The 24,908-nt window shown below is 46.9% G+C and overlaps 1 protein-coding gene across 5 annotated transcripts in view; it reads left to right on the top strand.

Annotated features, from left to right (window-relative positions):
* hivep2a (HIVEP zinc finger 2a) overlaps positions 1-24,908 on the top strand; it is a 92,884-nt gene that overhangs the window by 64,734 nt on the left and 3,242 nt on the right. For all 5 annotated transcript variants that reach the window (XM_055872719.1, XM_055872718.1, XM_055872720.1 and 2 more), the window contains 7 exons: positions 6,377-6,561; positions 16,135-16,202; positions 16,312-21,442; positions 21,705-21,856; positions 22,688-22,863; positions 23,109-23,210; positions 23,657-24,588. In XM_055872719.1, the coding sequence (XP_055728694.1) occupies positions 16,553-21,442; positions 21,705-21,856; positions 22,688-22,863; positions 23,109-23,210; positions 23,657-24,588 (6,252 nt within the window). In that variant the 5' untranslated portion in view covers positions 6,377-6,561; positions 16,135-16,202; positions 16,312-16,552. The remainder of the gene's footprint in view (positions 1-6,376; positions 6,562-16,134; positions 16,203-16,311; positions 21,443-21,704; positions 21,857-22,687; positions 22,864-23,108; positions 23,211-23,656; positions 24,589-24,908) is intronic.

The raw sequence follows: 24,908 nt of genomic DNA on the forward strand, positions 1-24,908 counted from the left end.
TCATTGCTCTGTTTTGGACATGACAAGCACATCGAGTGTCACTGGGTCATCAGCTCACCCCACCCACTGGGGGTTCGATGCTGGCTTCGGCCTGCGGAAGTGTTAGTGTGAGTGTGTTGACAGATATCCCCTGTCGCTCTCTTCATCACACCCAGAGAAAGACACAGTCATTTGGGATTTGGGGATGGTGGGGTGTGAAAATGACACTGATTATCTGCTCCCCGGAGGCGGCATGTCCGTGGCCATGCGTGTCCCTCTCCAGAGAGCCGGCTTCACTGTGTGATTAATTCCCATTAAATGCCATGTGCTTCCCATTTTGGTTCAGCCCAAATCCTGTCTCCCAATGAGCTGATTACAGAGCAGCAGCGCAACGACCTGTCAGCTCAAAGGCCCTGCTCTCGCTCTGCTACACCTGCTGGCTCCTGGCTCCCAACTCCCTGAGTCCCCTGATTGTTTCCTCTGTCTGGTCTGGTTCTGGAGCCCCTCTGGGGTGTCACACAGTGGGGTTAGTTAGTGTTACTAGCATTGATGCTTTGAACAATTCCTGAGGATTTTGTTTTTGGGGAAACTGTCTGTCTGGAGCCTATGGGGACTATGGTTCTATGAGTGTATAAAGGCTATTGAAAGGAAAGGGACGTGTTATGCATTGTTGTCTTTGGAGAAAGAAGCTAACTGAAGAGTTTAGTCAACATATGGCCTGTGAGAGGCATGAAGGCACGCACGCACACACATCCCCAGGGTGAAGGGGATATTGTATTGAAACCTCGTCCTACTCCATGTGTAGGCCTGGCCAACCAAGCAGCTCTCTGAGAGATCAGTGGTTTGTCTGTTGTCCAGCAGCACACAGAGGTCCCTCTCTCCTTTTGACTTCACCGCTGAACGAACGCCAGCGTCAAGACCACTCAAATGAAAGATGGCCACCGACGCCGTCAGGAAATCCACTTAGACTGATTTCCCGGCTCTTTATAAAGAGTAACACGACACTCGACCTCAGCTGTCAGTGGAGCGCTCAGGGCCCCCACTTTAAAAAAAATTGTGATTCTGATGTCACGACCGCAGTTATTCTCTGAATTCCACGCTGATGCACTCATCCTTCAGTGCTGTGCTTTCCGTCAGGCCGCCCTGTCAGGAACAGACATGGGGATTGGAGGGAGGGGAGGGGAGGGGGGGATGTACAGCTGGAGCGAGAGAGAAGTGAAGAATAACAGAACCCTCTGATGTGTGTGTTTGTGTGCTGGAACATGGAGCCTCTCTCTTTTCGTCCCCCATTCTCCCCCCATCACAGGAGCAGGGCTGGATCCTGTCCCCATTGTCCATTGCGACATTCTTCAAATGTACTTCTCGGTTTCCGCCCATAAATTTTTTAGCATCCCCATTAAGTATAAGGTAATTGCATTGGCTCTATATAACGCCCTGAGCTACGAGACTAATTAAAGCAGAAACAGGAGTTTAGGCATATTTATTAAGAAGACTTCGATTAATTATGGAAGACAGACGTGTGACTTTAAATGAGAGATATTAAGAGAGAGATGATCCTCAACCTCCAGCACCCAGACCCTTATAGACAGCCGAAGGCTGGGAGGGAGAGAGAGAGAAAGAGAGATAGGCATGGAGTGAGAGAGAAGGGGAAAGAGAGAGATAGGCATGGAGTGAGAGAGAAAGGGGAAAGAGATAGGCATGGAGTGAGAGAGAAGGGGAAAGAGAGAGATAGGCATGGAGTGAGAGAGAAGGGGAAAGAGAGAGACATAGCCAGAGAGAGAGAAGGGGAAAGAGAGAGACATAGCCAGAGAGAGAGAGAAGGGGAAAGAGAGAGACATAGCAAGAGAGAGACATAGCCAGAGAGAGAGAGACATAGCCAGAGAGAGACATAGCCAGAGAGAGAGAGACATAGCCAGAGAGAGAGAGACATAGCCAGAGAGAGAGAGACATAGCCAGAGAGAGAGACATAGCCAGAGAGAGAGAGACATAGCCAGAGAGAGAGAGACATAGCCAGAGAGAGAGAGACATAGCCAGAGAGAGAGAGACATAGCCAGAGAGAGAGAGACATAGCCAGAGAGAGAGAGACATAGCCAGAGAGAGAGAGACATAGCCAGAGAGAGAGAGACATAGCCAGAGAGAGAGAGACATAGCCAGAGAGAGAGAGGGTACTGAAACAGGACACGCTCACACAGGGGGCTTTGTTCCCCCAGCAGCATGTATGTGTGCAGTGAGTTCCGCTGTTCTCTCTCCGAGCAAAAGGCCACAGGGCAGACGTGAGGCCGTGACTGATTCCAAAGAAAAGTGTCAGGGAGCACGTGGCGAGGCCTGGGCAGCGGGAGCTTTGTCGACCCTGCCTCCCTGCCACTCCAGCCCATTATATAGCCTAATTGGCCCCTACATTATGGGATCGTGTTAGGGAGGCCGACTGACCTGGTTTTCCTGGTGAATAGGACTTAAACCAACATGTGCTGTGGAAGGCTGACTGTTTCTGGGCTGGGAAGAGGAGCGAAAAGGAGAGGGGAGGGGAGAGAAAGAGAGAGGAGGATAGGAGAAGAGAGAAGAGGAGAGGGGACGTGTGTCGTCTAGGGCAGAGGAGGTGTCAGGCCAATGCAGGTGCACCTGACAGGGCGCTCGTCTGTTCCCATGGTTTCAGCCCCGTTGGCGGGGGTGGGGGTGGGGTGGGGGAGTAGGGCAGGAGGTGATGACAGGCCCGGTGGCCTCAGGGCACCTCACACTGTGATACATTTAGCTTCTTAATGCCACTTCCAATGATCCCACTAACTCTCCTGTATTACTACGCATAAAAATTTTATCAGCTGAATAATGTTGTGGAAGTGGAGAAGAGCAGGAGGGTCATCTCCAACCCCCAGTTCAGTTTAGTTCCGTTCAAACCGAGACAATGGTTGTCAGCCACTGTTTTGTGAGGGAATTACAATAAACATTGTCCATTGTACCGCAGATTTAAAAAAAGTTTTACAAAAGTGTTTTTTCAGGCTCTGCTTTCTTCAGTTTGTCACGGACGTGTCCCGTCTTATACCTTAGCCAAACAATGCACTTGTATCTTCTATTGAGTAAAAGCGGCACTTAAATGGAAACAAGTGTTTAAGAATTGAGTGATTACATAAGAGCGTGGTTACGTTCAGAGTGCTGGGGTCTTTCTGGTGCCGACGCCACCGCTGCTACAGTACTGCAATCAGACAAGCGTGACTGGATTTGTTCTTCCTCAGGAAGATGTATACGTTTCAGAGAAATGCAGGGACGGATCAGGATTAGAAAGTACCATAATGTGTATGGTATTAAATGCTCCTGCACTGTAATCCAATTGAGACTGAGACAATAATAATGAGTGTGGCTGTGACGGCTTCTTCCTGACTGCACCACTGCAGTAGGCAGGAGGGAGGATGAATTATTGCACAAATAATACTGGGGGTATTTTTGGACTGCAGAACATACAGTGTAAACATGGAACTTGTTTTTAGTGAATATCTAAGCACAGCCAATGGATTGGAAAATATGTATGAAACTGGAAGTTTGCTATTTTTAATAAAGGACTGATTTTTTGTACCCAGTTTCCAGTTAGTGTTTCTTTTTTAGTTGGACTTCAGGATAGGTAAGAGGACGTTTCCTGTAACTGTTTCATGACTAGTTATTTAAAAAATGCAGTTCAGATGTTTCAGAGATTACTGGAGATGTTGCAGTGATGATTATCTGCAGCCTTGCTGTTCTAGTATTTTGCATCGAAGTGAGCATCTTTCACAGGCCCCCATAGTGATTTTTCGAGATAAGAATAGCCCCCTATGCTGCCGGAGCAGAGCAGTGCTCTCCCACTAGGAGTCAATGATCACAGCACTTACTCAAATCTCTGAGGAACTCCTGCTCTCTGGCTGCAAACAGGCTGCCAACAGGCCCACATTGAAACAAATGGCTCACTTCTCCTCAGAAGAGGATCCATCTCTATTCTGTATGACTACAACCCGTGGGTTTGGTTTGGGCGTAAGTGCTCGGCTAGCTCAGACTTGGCAAGATGCTCATCTTTTGGTAAATAGCAGAGAGAGATCCAGAATAGTTCTGTTTTGATGTTCCTAAACTTGATGGAATTGTAGGATCATTTCAGGGACCTCATCAAACATATTTTTAATGAAGTTTTATGGAGGCAGGTAAGGCCTAATCCTCCAGGCTGAGCAGCAATCTCTGAGTGAGTTCTGTGGGCCAAATTAGAGTCCCAACACTATCATTTTTATTACTCTGACATAACACCCATGATAGATATTTATAATTATGACTAATGACGTTAGTGTTATGATACATGCATTGGTGTCTCAATAGCATACTGTACTTGGTTGCTAGCCAACTGTTTTACTTTTGAGTCATGACACGTTCCGTAATGTGCCATAAACTGTCATAGATCATGATTTGACTTATTACCAAGAGGATAAGAAACATTCATGAAAGACTTTTTAATTATGGGTGATGAACTTGAAGTCATCTATTGGTGTTTTGAGACACTCTGCAACAGTTCACGGCGGTACATTAGGCATATTGATCCGATTAGCTGTACTGTCGTTTTTGGACATCGACTTACATTGTGTGAAAGTGAGGATAGTATGTCTTTATTTTTGTTTCTGGTGGAATCCTGCATTGGAGCAGGGCGTGGAATTTGACATAGCTAGATATAAGCTAGCTAACCTATGCTCTTTTGTTGCTGAGAGAGTCGTACTGCAGATTAGGATGCATCCCCATGGAAAGGTTAAGGGTTATCTTGCCTCTTGCCTCAAAGTTCCCCTGCCCAGCAGGCTTAGGTCAGACGGACTGAGGTAATATTCTACCTTACTAGAGGAGGTAGACTCATAGAGACACACAGAGATGGGCAACCTAGCCCAGAGAGAGAGCAAAATAAAGACCGGGAGAACATCTCGAAAAACAACCTTACCTGCCATCAGCAATAGAATTCCTCACAGCTTCCTCTCAGAATGCCTGCATCTATGAATCATGTATTATCCAGTGCAGTGGAAAGGGGTTCTGAGGTAAAAATAGATGAAGAGCCCAGTATACCACCCCTGTCCTGGATAAAAACACATCTAATGGAGGAACACAGAGCGGTTGAGTTCAGTTTACTATGGCCAGTGTTCTTTGTTAGGCCTCTCTCCATACTGTATTTAATCAGGGAGAGGTCCCTTTTATTGTGAAACCACATTGAAATGCGTCCATGTATCAGACCCAGCCAGTGGGCCGAGGGCTGGGGCCTTACCATAGCAATGGGATTACATCTTCCCTCTCCCTGAAGGGTGGGCCAAGTCTGTGGTCAGAGAGAAAAATGGGGTGAGAGAGGAAGAGGGGTGAGAGAAAACTACAGATAGAGAGAAAGAAAGGAAAAGAGTGCGAGAGAGAAAAGGAGAGAAGGAGAAAGAAAGAGGACGAGAGAAAGAGAAAGGAGGAGAGGAAGAGAATCAGACAAAGATAGTGTCTCCTCTCCCATATTTCAGTTGCCTTGGCTCCCTGGGTCTCTGGTAATTTAATATCTGTGATTTGTCAGCGAGGCCGAGGAGGTAATGGATGGATCGAGCAGAGTTTCACGCTGGCATTTTCATGGAGGATGATGAAAGAAAGTTCTCTCGCTCTCTCTCACCGTCCTTTAGATTAACAACCAACCTAATTATGCCCGCTCCTCTTTTACGCCGATAACATTTGTCTTATTTGTCAGGTGCTGTCAGGTTGGAAAAGAGAGCATCAATTCGACCCTCTCCTAACAGAGGGAGATATGTGTGGTAGAAAGAGTGCAGGCCTATTGTTACAGCTTAGCTCTATCAGGCAATTTCTCCATTTTGCGTCATACCTTAGATATCCCATGAAATATGAGCTCTTTGTACCATACAACGCCATCACGGTGACGGCTCCATACCAAATGTCAGAAGCTGTCGTCCTTCTAATGGGAGAGGCTGACGTGGACCTCCTGTAAAATGGCACGTTCTCTTCTATACTTGACGTCAATACACACAACAGTGTGCGGGAGAGAGGGACATAATACAAGGTGTCTGTCCTTGTGTTTGCTTGAATCCGAGAAGGTGTTGTCATCAGTCTGACAGTATGAGACCTTACTTCTCTTCCCAGTAGTATATCTGGGATAATGAACTCATCCCTATGACTCGGCAGTATGCCTCAAATGTCTGAGGCCCCCTCTGGGACCGTTTTGGCAGGTGGTGTTCCATTAACCATATGGAGCCCGACCAAAGTGCTGAAACTTTGTTAAATAATAAAAGCAGATTGATAGAGCGACGATAAAATTGGTTTGATTTATTGGCCCATTCCGAACCAGTATATTGGATTTTCTATGGCAGGTTTTTATTTTTATGACATCAGCAGGTGTATAAATGGTTCTCTTCTTGCTGTTTCTCTCCAGTGGTCTGTGTCATCTCCGCACCCTGGCCAAGGGGTCATCCTGATTTCTGAACCCCCACCCCTCGCCCTCCTCCCACCAGCCTGACCCAGCGACCACCCCACCCCACCCCACCCAACCAAGCGGACCGAAGACACCTAAACAGTGCAAGGCTCAATCACCACCTCAAGTCCTCTGAGATCACGCAGGTGACTGTACACACACACACTCACACACATACACACACACACACTCACGCTCACTCATAATACTCTCACACACACACACACACACACACACACACACACACACACACACACACACACACACACACACACACACACACACACACACACGCTCACTCTTAACACACACACACACACACACACACTCACTCTTAACACACACACACACACACACACACACACACACACACACACACACACACACACACACACACACACACACACACACACACACACACACACACGCTCACTCTTAACACACACACACACACACACACTCACTCTTAACACACACACACACACACACACACACACACACACACACACACACACACACACACACACACACACACACACACACACACACACAGGAGTCATGTGCATGTGTTGAGAATGGAAATAAGGGGAATGTTGGGAACAGACCTTGTCTCAGTGAGCCTCACATCTGGAAGGGGTGTGTGTTAGCTTTAGCTGCGTGCTAGCAGATGGGAGATAAAAGGACAGGCCTGATGCTATCTGATCTACAGGCTGTGGTTGACTCATGATAAAGGTGATACAAATATTGCTCATGATTTACTGGCTGTTCAATAGGCGAGTATAAGTACAGAAGAACATTTGGGACTTTGCAGTACCACCAGGAAGCAGACAATGTGTTTTGTTTATTTCTCAATTATGTGTTTATTAACAATTGGTTATGGCAGTGTGTTTATCTGGTCAGTTGTCCTCTCTGCCCTACTCCCCTCTGAATTGCCATCTAATGCCCTGAATTATTCTGTCACCTTTCATCTAGATCATATTCCACCTGTCATACCTCCTCCAGCTCACACCTCTCCTCTCCTTCTTCTCCTCTCTCCTCTCCTCTGTCTACCTCCTCTCCCTCATCTCTCATCTCTCCTCTCCCTTCTCTCTCCTCTCCCCTCTCTCTCCTCTCCCCTCTCCCTTTTCTGACAGGAGCTCCTCTGTTTACTACTATGTTGGTTCATCGGAATGAACTCCGTGGTGTAGCTAGCTATTTCTTCAAGGAAGGGAAACCCATTCGACTAGCTCATTCACTCCCATACACTTTGTGCTAGATATCCCGATGTGTACATTGTCAGGAGTCTGAACTACGGATCCTTGCTGTGTGCAAGTATTATCCCTTTACAGTGTTGTCTATGGTAGACAGTGTCAGTGGGTTAGACACCCGGCTCATGATGGTATACTCACCATAAGCAGGGCTGTTGACTTTGGACAGTGACTAGAGTAATTGATTTGGTCTAGAGTGCGACCCTGGTTGGACCAGGCAGGCAGGCAGGCAGGCAGGCAGGCAGGCAGGGAGGCAGACAGGCAGGCAGGGAGGGAGGGAGGGAGGGAGGGAGGGAGGGAGGGAGGGAGGGAGGGAGGGAGGCAGGCAGGCAGGCAGGCAGGGAGGGAGGGAGGCAGGCAGGCAGGGAGGCACATCGGTGCAGATGTTTGAGTTTGTCCTCCTCTCATCCACCAGTTTCATCCACCAGTTTCATCCACCAGGATCACAGCCTCCCCTTCTTGTTTTGCCTTCAACTTGTCTTTATAGAGCCCGCAGCAGTTTAAATACTTGGAGGTTATGAGGTATACTGTTCCACTGGATTTACCTAGCATCATAGTAAAATACCCTGTTTGATATATAGTACAATACCCTGTTTGATATATATAGTACAATACCCTGTTTGATATATAGTACAACACCCTGTTTGATATCTTGGTGTCCACATGGTGTGCAGTATATATTAGGAATAGAATACCTCAACTTTGAGAGCTGGGAGGGATCTGTGTGGGGGAGGAGGGTTCTGTGTGGGGGAGGAGGGGTATGTTGATGGGGAGGAAGGGGGGACATGGAGGGTAGTGAAAGCTTACTTGTTCAATGTCACGTGATGAGCTTCCAGGCTTAGTTAAGCCTGTGTTAATCCTCCATCCAAGATAGTCACAGCTGAAATGTCCGTCAGGAAGCGTCCTTCTTTCCTACGGCTACATGGTTTTAAAAGTTAACTGCTGGTTGCCCATTTTATGTTGATATAAAGTTCAGCATACCTCATGAAGTTCTACTGTAGGTGAAAAGACGGTGGGCTTCCAATGAAGCATGGTGTTGTAAGTGAGGAAGACAATTAATCAGTACCATTCCAGCTGCTTCCTGTCATTTCTGCAAAATGTTGTGGAAAATGTAATGAAGGCTAGCTCGGTAATGGTTTCAAGCTTACCCGGTGGAACTTACCCGGTGGAAAATATGACCGTCTTTCCATAGACAATTAAGACCAACATGAAGCACTTTTTCTTTTTTTATCTTGGACTTTTTTCTTCATTCTCCTTCTTTTTCCTTCCCGAGAAGGGATGTGATGTGTTTCATCCAGGGCTAAATGGAAACATGTACATTAAACGTCTACAGCTGTGGAGCATGAATTAACTAGGGATACTTGGTTCTGCTGCTTAGCTGAAGAAATCCCATAACTGCACCTCCAACAACATAGAGAGTCAAGGCTGGGTCACATGGTTTATCCCGCGATGCACGCAGCATGCATGTTTAACCGTTACCACCTCCAGGAGAAAAATCCTGAAACCTGGCTGCATGCTGCTGTCTTTTTGTTTTTGCTCTTTCCAGCATTGCAGCAGTCCGCAAAAATGCCTGTTGGAGCGTCTCAGAGCAGAGGGCCGGTACACAGACACAGCGAGAGGTGTTTTCCTCTATGCCGTTTTCAATTACCCAGCCCTGTCCCACAGTTGGTCTACGAGAGAGTCCCACAGTCCCTCCCTTCCCCTCCCTCCCTCCCCAGGACCTTAGCATGGCGACACTTACCCCTTCTCCCCTTTGTCTGTGTCCGTCTGGCCACTTGTTTGATTGGTAACTGTATATCAGGCTGGGGACACTGGCGAGGCTGCCAGAGTTCCCGTTGCATTAAGCATGACCTCATGTTGAAAGGAGCTGATTCTCCCTCTCTAAATGGCTCTCAGCCTGCGGGGCCCCTGCCCGGCCTTTTGGCTCGACACCCCAATCACTATGCTCAGACCACTGAACTCTTCCAGCACCCCATATTAGGCCTCTCACTGATAGAGGAGGATGAGGAGAGAAAGAGAGGGAGAGAGAGAAAGAGAGTGAGGAGGAAAATTGTGTGCTGGTGTGATGTGTGTGTGTGATGTGTGTGTGTGTGTGTGTGTGTGTGTGTGTGTGTGTGTGTGTGTGTGTGTGTGTGTGTGTGTGTGTGTGTGTGTGTGTGTGTGTGTGTGTGTGTGTGTGTGTGTGTGTGTGTGTGTGTGTGTGTGTGTCGGCTCATGGACTGGCTTGTCTAGGGAAATGATGTCACGCTCTGTTCCCTATCAAGCCTGTACAAAGTCCACAGACGATTCTAGGCTAATTCATCTTCAAGATAAGGCGTTGGGCTGGTGGCATGGCCAAACAGGTTGCACTGTACATATACCCCTTTAGCTTCTTCTGCACTATGAGTATGAACAGCATCTTCTCTGTGTTGTAGTCCTTTACCCAACACCAACAGACAGCTCTGTATTGTAGTCCTTTACCCAACACCAACAGACAGCTCGGCATTGTAGTCCTTTACACAACACCTACAGATAGCTCTGTATTGTAGTCCTTTACCCAACACCTAGACAGCTCTGTATTGTAGTCCTTTACCCAACACCAACAGACAGCTCTGTATTGTAGTCCTTTACCCAACACCTACAGACAGCTCGGTATTGTAGTCCTTTACTCAACACCAACAGACAGCTCGGCATTGTAGTCCTTTACCCAACACCTACAGACAGCTCTGTTGTAGTCCTTTACCCAACACCTACAGACAGCTCGGTATTGTAGTCCTTTACCCAACACCTACAGACAGCTCTGTTGTAGTCCTTTACCCAACACCAACAGACAGCTCGGCATTGTAGTCCTTTACCCAACACCTACAGACAGCTCTGTTGTAGTCCTTTACCCAACACCTACAGACAGCTCTGTTGTAGTCCTTTACCCAACACCAACAGACAGCTCGGCATTGTAGTCCTTTACCCAGCACCAACAGACAGCTCGGCATTGTAGTCCTTTACCCAGCACCTACAGACAGCTCTGCTCCTGGTCTCTAGAACTTACTAATGTCCTCTGGGAAAGAGCCAGGGAGAGGTCAGATCAGACACTGGATGGATGCACCAATCAAAAGCTCATAAACAAATGAGCAAACGGTGTCTTTGGGGCAAGTGTCTGTGAGGTGAGGTGTGTGCTGTTGGCCTGAGTGCCTGACTAGCTCCGCACCATGGACAGAGATAGTGTTTATAGCCGGTGCTCCTACTGTAGATGACTTGTTCATAATGGCCCAGCATTCTTGGATGAGCAGATAACATTCATCACAATCAGCAGTAACATCATCAGGCATGGGGGCTGATATCCATGTCTTATTTAATGGCCGGTGTCATGGCCCAGTCAAGATTTGGCACACAGCAATTTGTTAAGAGACAACCCAGCACGTCGATATGTTTCGAATTTGTTGCAGATGGATGATGTTTACTCGTTCAATGCCAAATGTGTTTGTGGTATCTCATAACAACAATGCCAAATAGAAGCAAGAATTTCCACCTGGCCTATCAGAGGTAAAGGTGGAACTACTATCATATTGCTTGTACCTATTGCAGGGCTGCGCACAGTTCACACATCAATTTAGGGTGTGGTTTGCTATGCCTATTGAACGGCCATATTTCTACTCTCACCCCACACAGACGGAGAGTCGAGGTGACCCGAGCGGAGCGAGCGACCAGCCCCCTAGCCGGCTTGTATAACCAGCCTCTTTCGTAACGCCAATTCATAAGTTTGGTCACCCTGCTGCATAGCATTCAGGCTTGTTCCTCCCACACAGGAAGTGTCACCCACACTCCTCACCTCAGCCAGTCTGAATGAGACTAGTCGAAACCTCTCACCTACGCAGAGCACAGCTCTCTCTTTTCACCACTCACTCACACACACACACACATCCTCTACGTTAAAAATATCCCCTCCCATCCTATTCAACTGCCTAGCTAAACCTCCTACTTGCTGCTGGAAATACAGACCTGGATTTGACAGGATGGATGACTAGGATTCTTGTTTGAATCCTGTACCTAGTAGTTTAATCAGTACGGAGTTTGTCCCGAAACAACATATCCATCCCATCATGCCATAAACATTGCCCATTCGCACATACCATTCTATACATTTCTATAATACACTGTACACTGTAGTTGTAATTTTAGTATTGCTCTGTGAGGCCAAACTGGCTCTGCTGACCATCGATGGATGGTCTCTCTCTCTCCAGGTTTTTCAGCCTGTTGCGTTCTGCCTCTTCACAGTCTCAGACTGCAGTATCTCCCAGCTGCAGTCTCACCCAGCTCCAGGCTGTGCTTCATCTTTGGGCTCCTAATGAGGAGTCAATATGACACTCCGTGGGGCTGACTTGCAAACAGCCTGGGTGATACATCCACAGAACCTGCTTACAGGGGATAAAATCACACCCCAAACCTGCTGGCTGTGCAAATGGTGCTGTCACGTGCTGTCAAATCCCAAGCTGCTGGGAGTTAAGTTTAAGTGTGAAAATAGTTATTGCTGGGATTTCAATAAGATTCAGGGATATTTTCTGTTTCAAATATTTTTTCCGTGGCGGGCCGAGGAGCCTTTATTTATAGTACATTGTTTTGCTGATGTTTGTATTCCATTCTATTTTAGCCATGGTCAATAGGAAATATGTTGATACATGATACAGACTGGTGAAGACCATACAAGCTACTTTTTTTCACCTTTAGAGCCACAAATGAACCTGCAATTGAACAGAACCGAGAAGTGTGTCCAAGACCGCATCATTAATACAGTTGATTCAGTCCTTTCAATAGTCACACGAACATGTGTGCTCTATCAATGATGTACATGCAGTCCATTTGAGAAGCAAGTGATTCTGAATATAGCACATTGTGAATAATTCCCTGAACCCGTTCAGGTGAAAGGCAATGTTGAGCCAGATGTGCCTAAAACACACAATACTTTATTGTGGGACCCTTGCTTCAATCTATTTTCAGAGCCCTTTCACATTTTCCCTAGCTAGCAGTTGATAAAGCCAGTTGGAGCTGTTAAAGTTGCCTCCATCCCTAATGAGCTGGATAGCTGGAACAAAGACCCCAGCAAACCGACCCAGCTCCCCTCTCATTCCCACTGTAAGGAAAGATACAGAAACGATAGCATGCAGATATGTATGTTTCTATGCCAGTTCTATCTTCCCATAAAAGCCAGAGGAGAAAAACAAAGAAAGAAAATGAAACAAGCCAACACACAGATAAATAAGTAAGAGCTTTCAGTTGGGGGTCCCATTAGACCTCCTGAGGCTGAGGCACTGGCCATGATGCACTCCTAGGCAGGACTACCATAAACTCTGTAATTACTGAATGGAAACAATTAGCAATGCCTTGAATTATTCAGAGTCTGCCCTGGAAAGTACAAGAAACTGTGCCTGTTTGTGCTCAGGGAAATCAGAAACGGCCTGTTTGTGTGTGTGCCTGTCTACATCGCTGTTGTGAATGTGATGTCACCAGGAGGACAAACAAAAGGGGGTAACCGGAGCCCTAAAAACACGCCACCGCGACCGCACGCTGGTGGGTGAGTCACGGTCAACCCCACAGACGGACCACTGAGTTAGGCCACTGTGCTAATCGAATGGCCCTCTGGTTTAAGAGAGAACCAAAGCACACAGGCGTCTGCCCATGTGACTAACCTTTGTTTCTAGAGGAATTAGACCAACAGAACTGTGTACACACATTTTTGAATTGCAAAACTCTGTCAGAGAGATTGGACTGGAACCAGATGAGGTTGATTGAATTGTCTCTATTGGTTTTATACCATGTAATGCTGGCAGGTCTAAAATAGCCGAGCAGTCGATAATAACAGTGTTAAAGACTTATTAAGACTTTTATTTACACTATTTTGTTTGTGTATTTATTTACAGTGCTCGTGTCCTGCATTGAACTTTTGGTTGGACAGTGAGAAATATGGCGTCATGGTTCATTTTAACTTCAGATGTTGGTATTTGAGGGAGGGAAAAAAAGAACGGGATTCACTCTATTCTCTATTTCAGTGTTGAAAGGAATTCCAAGCACTTCAAATTGGTATGTGGCATCTTGGCTGGCCAAATGGTTTAAGGATAACTATGGCTGCCACACATAGATGATTGACACACAAAATAACAAAACATTCTACAATCCTCTCTCCTGAATCTGCCTGCCCAAAAAACGCTCAATACCTAATCCCTGCTTTGGAAAGAGGATGTATTTTGCTAGAGTTAAAGGGCCTCTGTAAGGTTGATCTTTTCCTACCCACAATGGAGATGTGCGTCAGTGTATAGGGCATGGCACTGCCCCAGGCTAGCAGCCTCCTACACTCCCCGTAGATCCCCAGTCAGAAGCCAGAACTGGGCCGAAGGTGGGCAGAGGCTCTCTCTCAGCGTTCTGTCCTCCCCCATTATGCATACCTCCAGGGGAGGAGGGGTTGATGGAGGTATATGTAGTGCATGGCTTAATATGTGTGTGTGCTCGTGAATACGTGCAGAAACTTACTGTAGGGGTCGGTGTACTGTATAATAAAAATGTCTGCCTTATCAGGGGCATCAGTTGTTGGCAGAGGGCCATCATATCAGATGATGTACTGTTGGACTATGGATATGTTACATAAAATGCTTGAATCATCCAGTGGAGTGTTTCTGTTTATATCTTTGAGGATGTTCCGTTTCTATAGAGCGAAGTGTCCCTGACACGCTCTGCCTCTGTCACTGTCCCACGCACACTTCCTCCAGGTACTCCACTTGAAAAGGATGCCAATGAATATTCTCACCCACACTCAGTCAGAAAATAGGACAGCGTTTTAGTTGGGATGAATAGCACTTTATATAACCCGTTCAATACTTTTTCTTTGATTTACAAAATAGTAAGCTTATGCTTCCGCACCATGGTAGCAGATCTGTATAGATTAACAAGACATACTTTTCTGTTTATCAGCATTGCATCCACATCCCTGGGGCCCAGCAGCAGAGCTAGAAAGATTCATTAAAGGGAAGAGATGCTCCCAATTGTGGAGAGGGGAGAAGGGGCGAGGGGTGTGTCAACGTGGCCGCCATTAAGTGTGATATATGAAACTGACTCCAGCTTAGACAGATTGCCCTTTTCCACTCAGTGATAGGTTTGCTCTGGTATCATGACACTCAATTGCGTCAGTTGACCCTTATTTCACAAAATACTAGCAATTGAGAACATATTTTGTGAAAATAAGCTAGGAGGGGTTAAGAGGCAGGTACAAGTATTTAGGTTTAGACATCTTTGTTATTTATTATTCCTCTCTGAATATCTCTCGCAGAATGTATCTATATCTACGTTATCTTTACAAAGCTGTCAATCAATCACATTTCATTAAGTTGGTATCAACAACTGTTCATGCAGGTGTGTTTCAATTGAGACAGCTTTCTGTATTTTCCTATTTTTAAACGTAGCAAAACATGGCTGTTTTGAAACATACACATTTGGCTTTTGATTTAATTTAAACTTATATACAGGTGTTTAACGAAATTGTTGGTGCTATTTACAGAAAGGGGATCTGGCCTGTAACAAATCTCCATCCAACCACTTATATTGTAGTTGTGAAACTGTAGTTGCGAAACTCGGGCTTCCACAGAGGGTTTATGGTAAGTCCAGAGGGGTATACTAGAAAGCAGGATCAGAAATGACGGTTGATTTTATGGTTCATTAAAAAAGTTAAAGTTAGATATGCTTTTTTGTTTGTTGAATCAATTAGACCATGCCGATTTCAAGCTTCGTTAAAAAAAAAGAAATCCAAAGTTAGCTGGCTAACTCCTTGTACCTGCTTTGTAGTTTACCCCTCTGGTGTTTGCACACATTCCTTTTGTGTAACAGCATTGAAGAGAATGAAAACAAAAACGGACCAAAAGTAAATATTTCCGGTGCTAAAAATACCAGTGGTTTTCTGCCGGGCTATTTTTAGTTCTCACGTTGGCCTCCAGACACCCGCGTCACACAGCTTTCGTGCTCTTACCCCAGCAGCGCCAGAGCAAAGGGGGCCTTGTGTGTGTGTGTGTCTGTCGCAATCAGAAAAAAAAAACTGAAATCAGGAAATACACAGCATAGACTTGTAGGTTCAGCATGTTAGCCTCAGAAACTGGGGTTCATTCTATATTCAGGTGTTGGTGTGGTTTCTGTACGTTAACACTCGGAAATAGAACCACAAATGTTTATTTATAGTTTCTGTGTCTTTTAGGAACTACGTGGGTCTATTTGGTACTGATGACTCACTGTTAGCAAGAGGGGGTGGTTCAGTTTGAAACTACACTCAGTCAACTTCAGTCTGGTTTAGCACTGTACTCTTTGTACTACATGCCACTGTACATGAGAATATAGATGACCGAACTGGGATTCATTTATTTGAAAATGGAGGAAAATCCTAGAGACATAAGTTTATTAACAGTGACTTCTCAGTGAGTGTTTTGTTTCAATCACTGAATTCTTTCTCTCTCCTCTCTCCAGGTCTTAAGTGAAGATTCTTTTGGAAGTTGTAAAAAGAGAGAAATCAACAAGCACTTTTTTTAAGACCGGTAAGTGTTCAATAATAAATATGTACCAATCAGGATTTTTAAGATCATGTCCTATTTTACTGTACATGGCATTTATATATATATATATATATTCTGTTTACGTTTTCAGATTAAGAAAAGATCTTCATACATTTAATGAATTGGACAGAAAATTGGAGGGATGTTAGCAAGTCTACAGTATGATTGACAGAAAGAAAGTGTTCTGATGCAGACGATAGAGGATCTTCGTGACTCAAATGTGGAACAACCCAACAACTTCAGCAATGGAAGGCCCCTTTGTTTAAGAGCTTCATTTGTGACAGCATCTGACATTTGACCTTTGAGAAACCCAACTGACGTCTAGAGGGACAATGGAGTCACGTGAATCTGCTGCTGGACCAAAATGCACCAAGGATCCCCGGGAGAAGCTACAAAGGAAGTGGGTCTCTGAGCCCTCAGCTTGCACAAAAAGAAGCACTTTCGCTGACCCGGAGGAAAAGAGGCACTCGCATCGCGAAAGCCTTCAAAGTGGTGCCAGTGGCAGCAATATTACTGGCTCAGCACGAAAGTATGGCTCTGGGAAGCTGCTATCAACTGCAATAGTTCAGTCATCTCAAGATAGTCAGTACGCACAGGCTTTCCCTCGTACTTACTCCTACCAGCTACCACAACCGTACCCACAGCAGCCCATGCAAGAGCGCTTCCTGTCCGGAGCCAAGCCACAGCCCGGTCTGGAGGCCCATGCCTGGCCCTTCGCTGGACAGCTCCCTTCCGACGACATATTCCCTGGACACTCCCGCGCCCATGGAGTATTCCCTCGTCAGAAATCTCCCAGTTTACCCAGTTCTTTTGGCCAGTATTCCCAGTCAGGGCCGGAGCCACCAGAGGAGGGATACAAGAAGGAGCAGAAACCCAAGAAGCCAGGGAAGTACATCTGCCACTACTGTGGAAGGGCTTGTGCTAAACCCAGCGTGCTGAAGAAGCACATTCGTTCACACACTGGAGAACGCCCCTACCCTTGTGTCCCCTGCGGTTTCTCCTTTAAAACCAAGAGTAATTTGTACAAACACAGGAAATCTCATGCCCATGCCATCAAAGCAGGACTAGTCCCATTCTCCGAACTGGCAGTTTCACGCACAGACATGGATCAGGCGTCCTCAGTGGGAGAGACGGAAGTACACTCAGACGGTGAACAGAGCACAGACACCGACGAGGAGACTGCAGAGGCCTCCATGTTTATGGACAAAGGCAGCCCCATTCCCCAGATATCATTTGACATGGACAAAAGCACAATGGAGAAGGGTAGGGAGCCGGCATATGCTGACTCAGCTGAGGAGCTAGCTATGGCTTCCATGAAAGTGCCTATCCTAATTGTCCCAAAACAAGGGGTCCCACCAACAGCATTGGAGTGCCCCCCATTCACAGATCTCAAGGCTTCTCACATCAGCTCCCAGGTTGGCCGCATGGATGACTCTCCCACTATCAAACAGAGACTGGCTCTGAGACTGACAGAGAAGAAGGGATCACAGGACTCAGACCAGCAGTCCCAGCAGTCCCTGAACCTTCTGAGTCCACACAGCAAAGGCAGCACAGACTCAGGCTACTTCTCCCGTTCAGAGAGTGCAGAGCAACAGATCAGCCCTCCCAACACAAACGCAAAGTCCTACGAGGAGATCATGTTTGGTCGGACTTGGTATTACAAACCTAACTCTGCTAGATCTAGACAATCCATTGCAGTAGGCATGGCCACTGTTGGCCAAGACACTAACATAGTAATGGGGAAGATATCTGAGGATCATATTTTTTTCCGAAATGATAGCGGTGAAGTGCAACTATTAGCAGGCGTTGACCCTAAGCAGTATCCCACAGGCCCTTGCCAAAGCAACACAGGTCTACTAGAGACTCCTTCTGATTCAGGGACACTCATTAGGAGTAACTCAATGCCAACATCCTCCCCGACCAACCTCAACGTCCCACCGGGGATAAGAGTGAGCCACTCCTTTGACGAGATGATGACCTCTGATGATGTCTTCTACCCAGGTGCTGCCAGTCTGAGGAGGCTTAGGAGACAGGCCGCTTTTGAGCATTCAGCACATGAAGGGCATGGCGACTATGAAACCTATGGACACGTTCCCAAGAACGCAGCCCCATCCGTGGGATTAAAGCTAGGGGAGCGCAGTCCTGTGGTGCCAGAGCATACAGCATACAGCCCATATGGTACTAAAGTGGGAATGACAGAGATTGCCACTCGTAAACGCAGGAAGGAAAAGAGTGTAGGAGATGAGGAGGATGGCCCTGTCCAGTACGACAGTAGTTGTAGTGGCTCAGTAGATATGGTCAGAGATTATGATTCAAAACAAGGTAGTCAAGAGGGTTCAAGGGGGACACCTACTGGAAAGGGATCCATGGGATCTATGTACAGTGCACATAGCCAATCAGACAGTTTTGAAACATGCTGTAGTAGCATGTGCTCAGAGGACGTAGTGCTAGTCCCAGACTCTGACAGAAAGACAGCTGGCAATGTTATATCTGTCATTCAGCACACCAACTCACTCAGTAGGCCAAACTCCTTTGAGAAGTCAGAGTCCTTCGAGCACCCAGCCTACCTGCAAGATAAACCCTCCAGCCAATATTCAGAGCAGTCAGATACAGAGAACAAAGAGGATGTGCAGAGCCCAGAGTTTATGCTGAGGTCTGAGAGCATGGAGCAGCAGCAGCAAAGCAACAGTGATTTAGTTTCATCCAACCAGCCCTGTCACATGCCCCCCAAACTGGTACGTCAGCCTAACATCCAAGTGCCTGAAATCAGGGTGACAGAGGAGCCAGATAAACCAGAGAAAGAGCCTGATGTACCAACCAAGGAGCCGGAGAAGCACGTTGAAGAGTTCCAGTGGCCCCAGAGGAGTGAGACACTGTCCCAGCTCCCTGCGGAGAAGCTGCCTCCTAAGAAGAAGCGTCTGCGTCTGGCAGACCTGGAGCACTCCTCTGGGGAGTCCAGCTTTGAGTCCTGCACCAGCCTGTCCAGGAGCCCCAGCCAGGAGAGCAACCTGTCCCACAGCTCCAGCTTCTCTATGTCCTTTGACAGGGAAGAGAGCCTAAAGTCTGTGTCACCGTCCAAGCAGGAGGACTTTGGCAAGCAGTCTGAGTACAGCGGCAACTCTCTCACTATCCCCGGCCATCACCAGCAGAGGGAGATGCGACGCTCCTCATCAGAACAGGCTCCCAGCGCTCTGCCCACCGAGATCCCAGAGATCCGTAGCAAGTCCTTTGACTATGGCAGCCTCTCAACATCATCCAGACAGGGAGAGGTTTACTCCAGTGCATCAGCCATGAAAGATCGGAGACGGGGCTACCTAGTAAGGCAGGCATCCCTCAGTGTTTACCCTGAGACTGTGGTGCATGAGCAAGGTGTTCTCGAAATTACTGTCAAGCAAGAGCACTCGGACCATGGACCCTCATCTTGGCAGAGCCCCCCATCCTCTCAAAGTTCTCTCGGTGCATCAGCCAGCGAAGTAGCAAGACCCAAGAGAGGGTCACATCATCATCTTCTGCAACAGAGCATTAGTGAGGACAGCCAGGACGACCCACCACTGTTCCAGAAGTCATCTCGTCTGCCAAGTCAACAGTCATCAGAGGGAGAGCATCCAGGTCACGAGCTCATGAGCAAGGAAACGATGCAATACTCCTCACTCCAGAACAGCTTGGCTTCACTGCCTTTCCTGCCATGTCAGCCGGGTCTGTTCTGGCACCCCGAGTCCACACAGAGACACAAGCAGCATCTGGCATTCCAGCCACACCAGTTACAGAAACTACATATCAGACAGCCTAGTCTACCACACATGATCCAGAAATCCAACCCACCTCTTAATCAGCTACAGCAGATTCAGGAGCAATGCGATGCAAAAGCTGACGGTGCTATCAGTCAGAGCTATCAGTATCCCTCTAGAGCCTCCCCCCAGGCCCAGCATTACGGCTCTCTACCGTCTAAAGTGACCCTCACTGAGAGCACGGTGCTCCTGCAACAGGTCCAGCCAATCTTCGCCACTCAGAATGCGGGTTCACAGTCATCTCTCCCAGGTATGCTAGTCCCCGTTAGGATACAGACTCAAGTGCCATCTTACGGAAGTGTTATGTACACAAGTGTTTCACAACTCTTAGCTAACCATGGCCAGAGCACTTATTCAGCAAGAGTCATATGCTCAGAGAGTGTATCATCTAGTTCACTCACAGGTGGCACTGTTTCAAAGCAAGGCGTTGGCTTCAATTTATCTCAGATCCTTGGTCAGCCTGAGGGAGCTCTACGTTATCCACTGTGGAATATTCCGGATCTGAACACTGAACACGGGAGACTGAACACGGGAATTCCGCTGTCGTTGACATCAGGAACCATCTCCACCACGGATGCGTCCTCCAGTATTGGGGGAAGCAAGCGGATGCTATCACCAGCCAGTAGCCTGGAACTCTTTATAGAGACCAAACAGCAGAAACGGGTCAAGGAGGAGAAGATGTACGGTCAGATTGTAAAGGAGCTGAGCGCTGTCGAGCTGAGTGCTTCGAAAGACAGCGGCAAGTTATCAACGCGTTCCCCTCTGAAGAGCGAGGGTTCAATGGACGATCAGGAGAGGATGTCCTCCTCCCCACCAGCAGACTTCCCCTCCACCAAAATCCCAGTGCGTTCCAACGCACCTCACATACCTGATGTGCCACCAGCTGACAGCTTCACTCCCCCTCTGCAAATCGTGACGGACTTCCCTGGTGGCAGAGAGTCCCCAGAGGAGCTGGACGTAGATGACTCCACCCCAGAGGCTAGCTGCAGCCCACAGTTCATGGTCTCCTCCAGTGACACTCCAGAGGAAGCCAAGCCACTCATGGGCAGCAAGATCCCTGTCAACATGCTGGTGCAGCTAGCTGCCAATCAGAGTGGGGGTGCTGCTGGAAGCACTCTAATGCTCACAGATCTGGCAGACGTTCAGCAGTTCTTTCAGTTCCCCAGTCTTCGCACGACAACCAGTGTCAGCTGGTGCTTCCTGAACTACACCAAGCCAAACAACGCTCAGACGACTCCACTGACTTCTGTGTACGGCTCCTGGTGCGTCAGCTCTTACAACCCCAACCCTCTCAGTCTCAGCACCAAGTCTACTCTGGCACTGCTCTGCTCCAAGCAGAGGAAGAACACAGAAACCTACACGATGGCTGCTATGTATCAACCCAGGACTGGAAAACTTGTGTCCTCTCTTGCTTGGAAGCAGAAGTTTGAACAGGTAATTACACGTCACATACAGCATGCCGTCATATTCATAGTTAATGTATATATTGGTTAATGGGTGGTTAACGGTTTGTTACTAAATAAGTATTCAAGGTTTAGAATTTGCATGCTTTAGAGAATTTGAAATCTCCTACAATATTAAAAACCAATCTGGGATAAAAGTCTATTTTGAAGCCAATATTCCAGTACATCTGCCATCGTGTTTTTGTGTGTTTGTGAGGATTTATCTGAGTGTTATGCATGTTTTTCACTTGCAGATGAAGCCAGAGCTCATGCAGCTAGATGTGAGCAAATATGGGAAGAAAATCAAGGGGCTGAGCTCCAGGGAACGAGTCAAGGAGGACCACGGAGAGAAGGAGGCCTCCTCAAAGCAGGCTGAGCCTACTCGCATCAAAATCTTTGAAGGAGGGTATGTGAAGATGGCTGCCATTAGCCATTAAAATTTTATTGAAAGCTTTTTAATATCAGCGTGGCACCTTCTCGAGACGGCTGCCTAAATTTGTATATTGTTGTGACTTTTACACAAAATGTACAGTTTTGTGAAACGCAGATGAACAGCACTTTATTTATTGCCTGGTGGCTGAAACCACTTCTTCAGAGATTATATTATTTGAAAATGGTAATACAATGACTGTGATAACTGTAAATTAAGTATTACTTGATTTTTTTAAATTACTTCACATTTTTAATTACTTCCCATTTATGGACTTGAGGGTGTTTTCTGTAGAAATTTGATAGATAAAAAACATGATGGATTTTTCAGATGGATTTTAAATGTGGTTGAAAGGAGTTACTAGTATAGGCCACTGTTTTTATATAAATATAGTAGAGCAAAGTTTTGTTGTTTAACAGCCGTGGTATTATTGACTACTGTGCATGAGGCTACTGTAACATTTTGCTTCAGTGCAAGCAAAAAATAGATTTCCAAATTCGTTTTTCAATCATCTGAAATGTTTTCAAAATCACACATCTGGAATGTCTCTTTTATCATATTACCATGTACAGTGAGAAAAAATTATAAGAATTCCATTTCATAAATGGGAACAGCTGTAAAAATATCTCTGACCAATACCCAGTTGAATTTGGCACCAGAATAATTTTCTTTAAGCAGTATAAGGCAAACTTTCGCAATGCAAAGTGGTCTGTTTGATGTATTGGATATATGCCCCCTTAACACATGCATTGATATACTCAACATCCTCCAATAACGTTGAAAAATCTGATCTTGTTATGATTTCAGGTACAAATCCAATGAAGACTATGTTTACGTGCGGGGCAGAGGAAGAGGGAAGTACATATGTGAAGAGTGTGGGATCCGCTGTAAGAAGCCAAGCATGCTGAAGAAACACATCCGCACACACACCGATGTCAGGCCGTATGTCTGCAAGTTCTGCAACTTTGCTTTTAAAACTAAAGGTGGGTTTCCTTCTTCCACTTCATATAACCAGATATATACAAATGAACACCTTTCCTCTCAAGTAATTTAACCTGATAGTTCAAACATAAACAGTGTTCACACTGGAAAATGATTTATGTAGAACTGCAAATATAGACTTCGGTTTACATTGCATTAGGAGAGTGGCAAGGTTCTCTCTCTGCTTCAGTAACGTTCTATGCTGCTTCCAGTAAGACTTTTTAAAAGTTGTAAACTCTTGTTTCAGGAAACCTGACAAAACACATGAAGTCGAAAGCCCACATGAAGAAGTGCTTGGAACTCGGGGTGTCAGTGACATCTGTGGAGGATGCAGACGCCGAGGAAGCTGGTATGAATCAGACAGACTGACTGAGCACATTGTGTAGAGATGAACCAATATTTCATAAATACCGGGCCCTGTAAATTGCACTGGTGCGGTTCTTGAGGGACAATTATCGTAATGAAAAGCAGGAGCCGCCTCTCTGCCAGGTTTATGTAAAATAACCAACTTTAAGATACACGGTTCACATTTTCCCTGCTTGAATCCCATCATTCTGCATAGAGTATAAAAGAATTCCAGTGACCTATTCAATCCCACTGAAATAAATTGCGGTTGCTGTAAAATATCTGTAAACGCATAAATATAAAAAGTCCTACTGTGTTTTTATATCCCATTTCCTTGTTATGACTGCACTAAATGCCCTTTATTTGTCTTGCAGAATAAAGTAGGCTACTGTTATTGCATTTGCATAGCGACTGGATCAACGGTTGATTAACCAATATATTTCTTTTTAGACAATGGCGAGGATGGCCAGAGGGAGTCTGGGAAGATGTTAGGCATTATGGCGGACCACCAGTTCTCAGACGCTGATGATTCTGATGATGACGGGGATGAGGTGGATGATGATGAAGACGATGACGACGATTACGATGGCGACTCCACGCCGAAAACGCGCTCCAGAAGCACTAGCCCTCAGCCCTATGGCATACCGTCTCTCTCCATCACGGCTGTGGCAGCCTCTCAGAACGCCTGCTCCTCAGACCTGCTGGGTCAAGGCTCCAAACCTCCCATCTTCAGCTACTTCACCAGCCTGCCTAGCATCCAGATCACCCAGCTCATGGTGCCCAGCGAGCGTGCAGGCCAGGGCCAGATGGCAGAGTACCAGCGTCTGCTGCAGGGCGCCCTGGGCGAGGACTATAAGAACAGGCTAGACATACCCAGCTCCATGGACAAGGACTTTGGCCTGTCCACAGATCACAGCTTCTCCTCCTTTGACCTGTCCCCGTCTCGCCTCTCCTCTCCAGGCCTGGGGTCCTCCCCTCTCCGAGAGCCCTCCCCCACCACCTCCTCACGCAAGTACCTCTCCCCCCGACGGGACCTGTCCCCCCGTGGCCGCCTGTCACCCCACAGAGAGGTGTCCCCTCTCAGGCACATCTCCCCCAAGAGAGACATCTCCTTCAGGAGGGACCTCTCGCCTCGGAGGGACCTGTCCGCCAGAGGTCACCTCTCGCCCCTGTCCCACGCCGGACGCCCCACGTCACCGGGCAGGGACCTTGCGGGCAGGAGGGAGCTGTCTCCGCGCAGTCACTACCGGGGCATGATCAGACCTGTCTCCCCCAGGAGGGGAATGCACCATCACAGTGCCCCTTGGAGTCTAAGCCAGCACCTAGACTCAGAGATGGTGCCACTGGGCCAGAGCAGTAGGAGCCACTCAGAGATGGAGACGGTCAGTGTTCCAGAACATATTCAACTGTTCTCTTCTATTCTATTCTATTCTATTCACACTGCACTTGAGCCTTCATAAACTGCTCCTTACTGACGGAATGTTAACTAATGAATCAATGGTCTCTGCCTTCAACCGTCTTAGAGAGTCTAACTTAAAGTTAAAGTACAATGGACCCATGAAGGACCACCATATAGTGCTACTCTATGTGCAGACATTTCTATTTCTATATATGGCTAATTAAAAATCCCTGGGGAAATAGGTAAAATACCATGCCATCTGGCTTGTTTCCATGGAACTGAGTGATGTAAAGATAAGGCAGC

The sequence above is a fragment of the Salvelinus fontinalis genome, chromosome 20 (assembly GCF_029448725.1).
Source record: "Salvelinus fontinalis isolate EN_2023a chromosome 20, ASM2944872v1, whole genome shotgun sequence".
In the NCBI taxonomy this organism is placed as follows: domain Eukaryota; kingdom Metazoa; phylum Chordata; class Actinopteri; order Salmoniformes; family Salmonidae; genus Salvelinus; species Salvelinus fontinalis.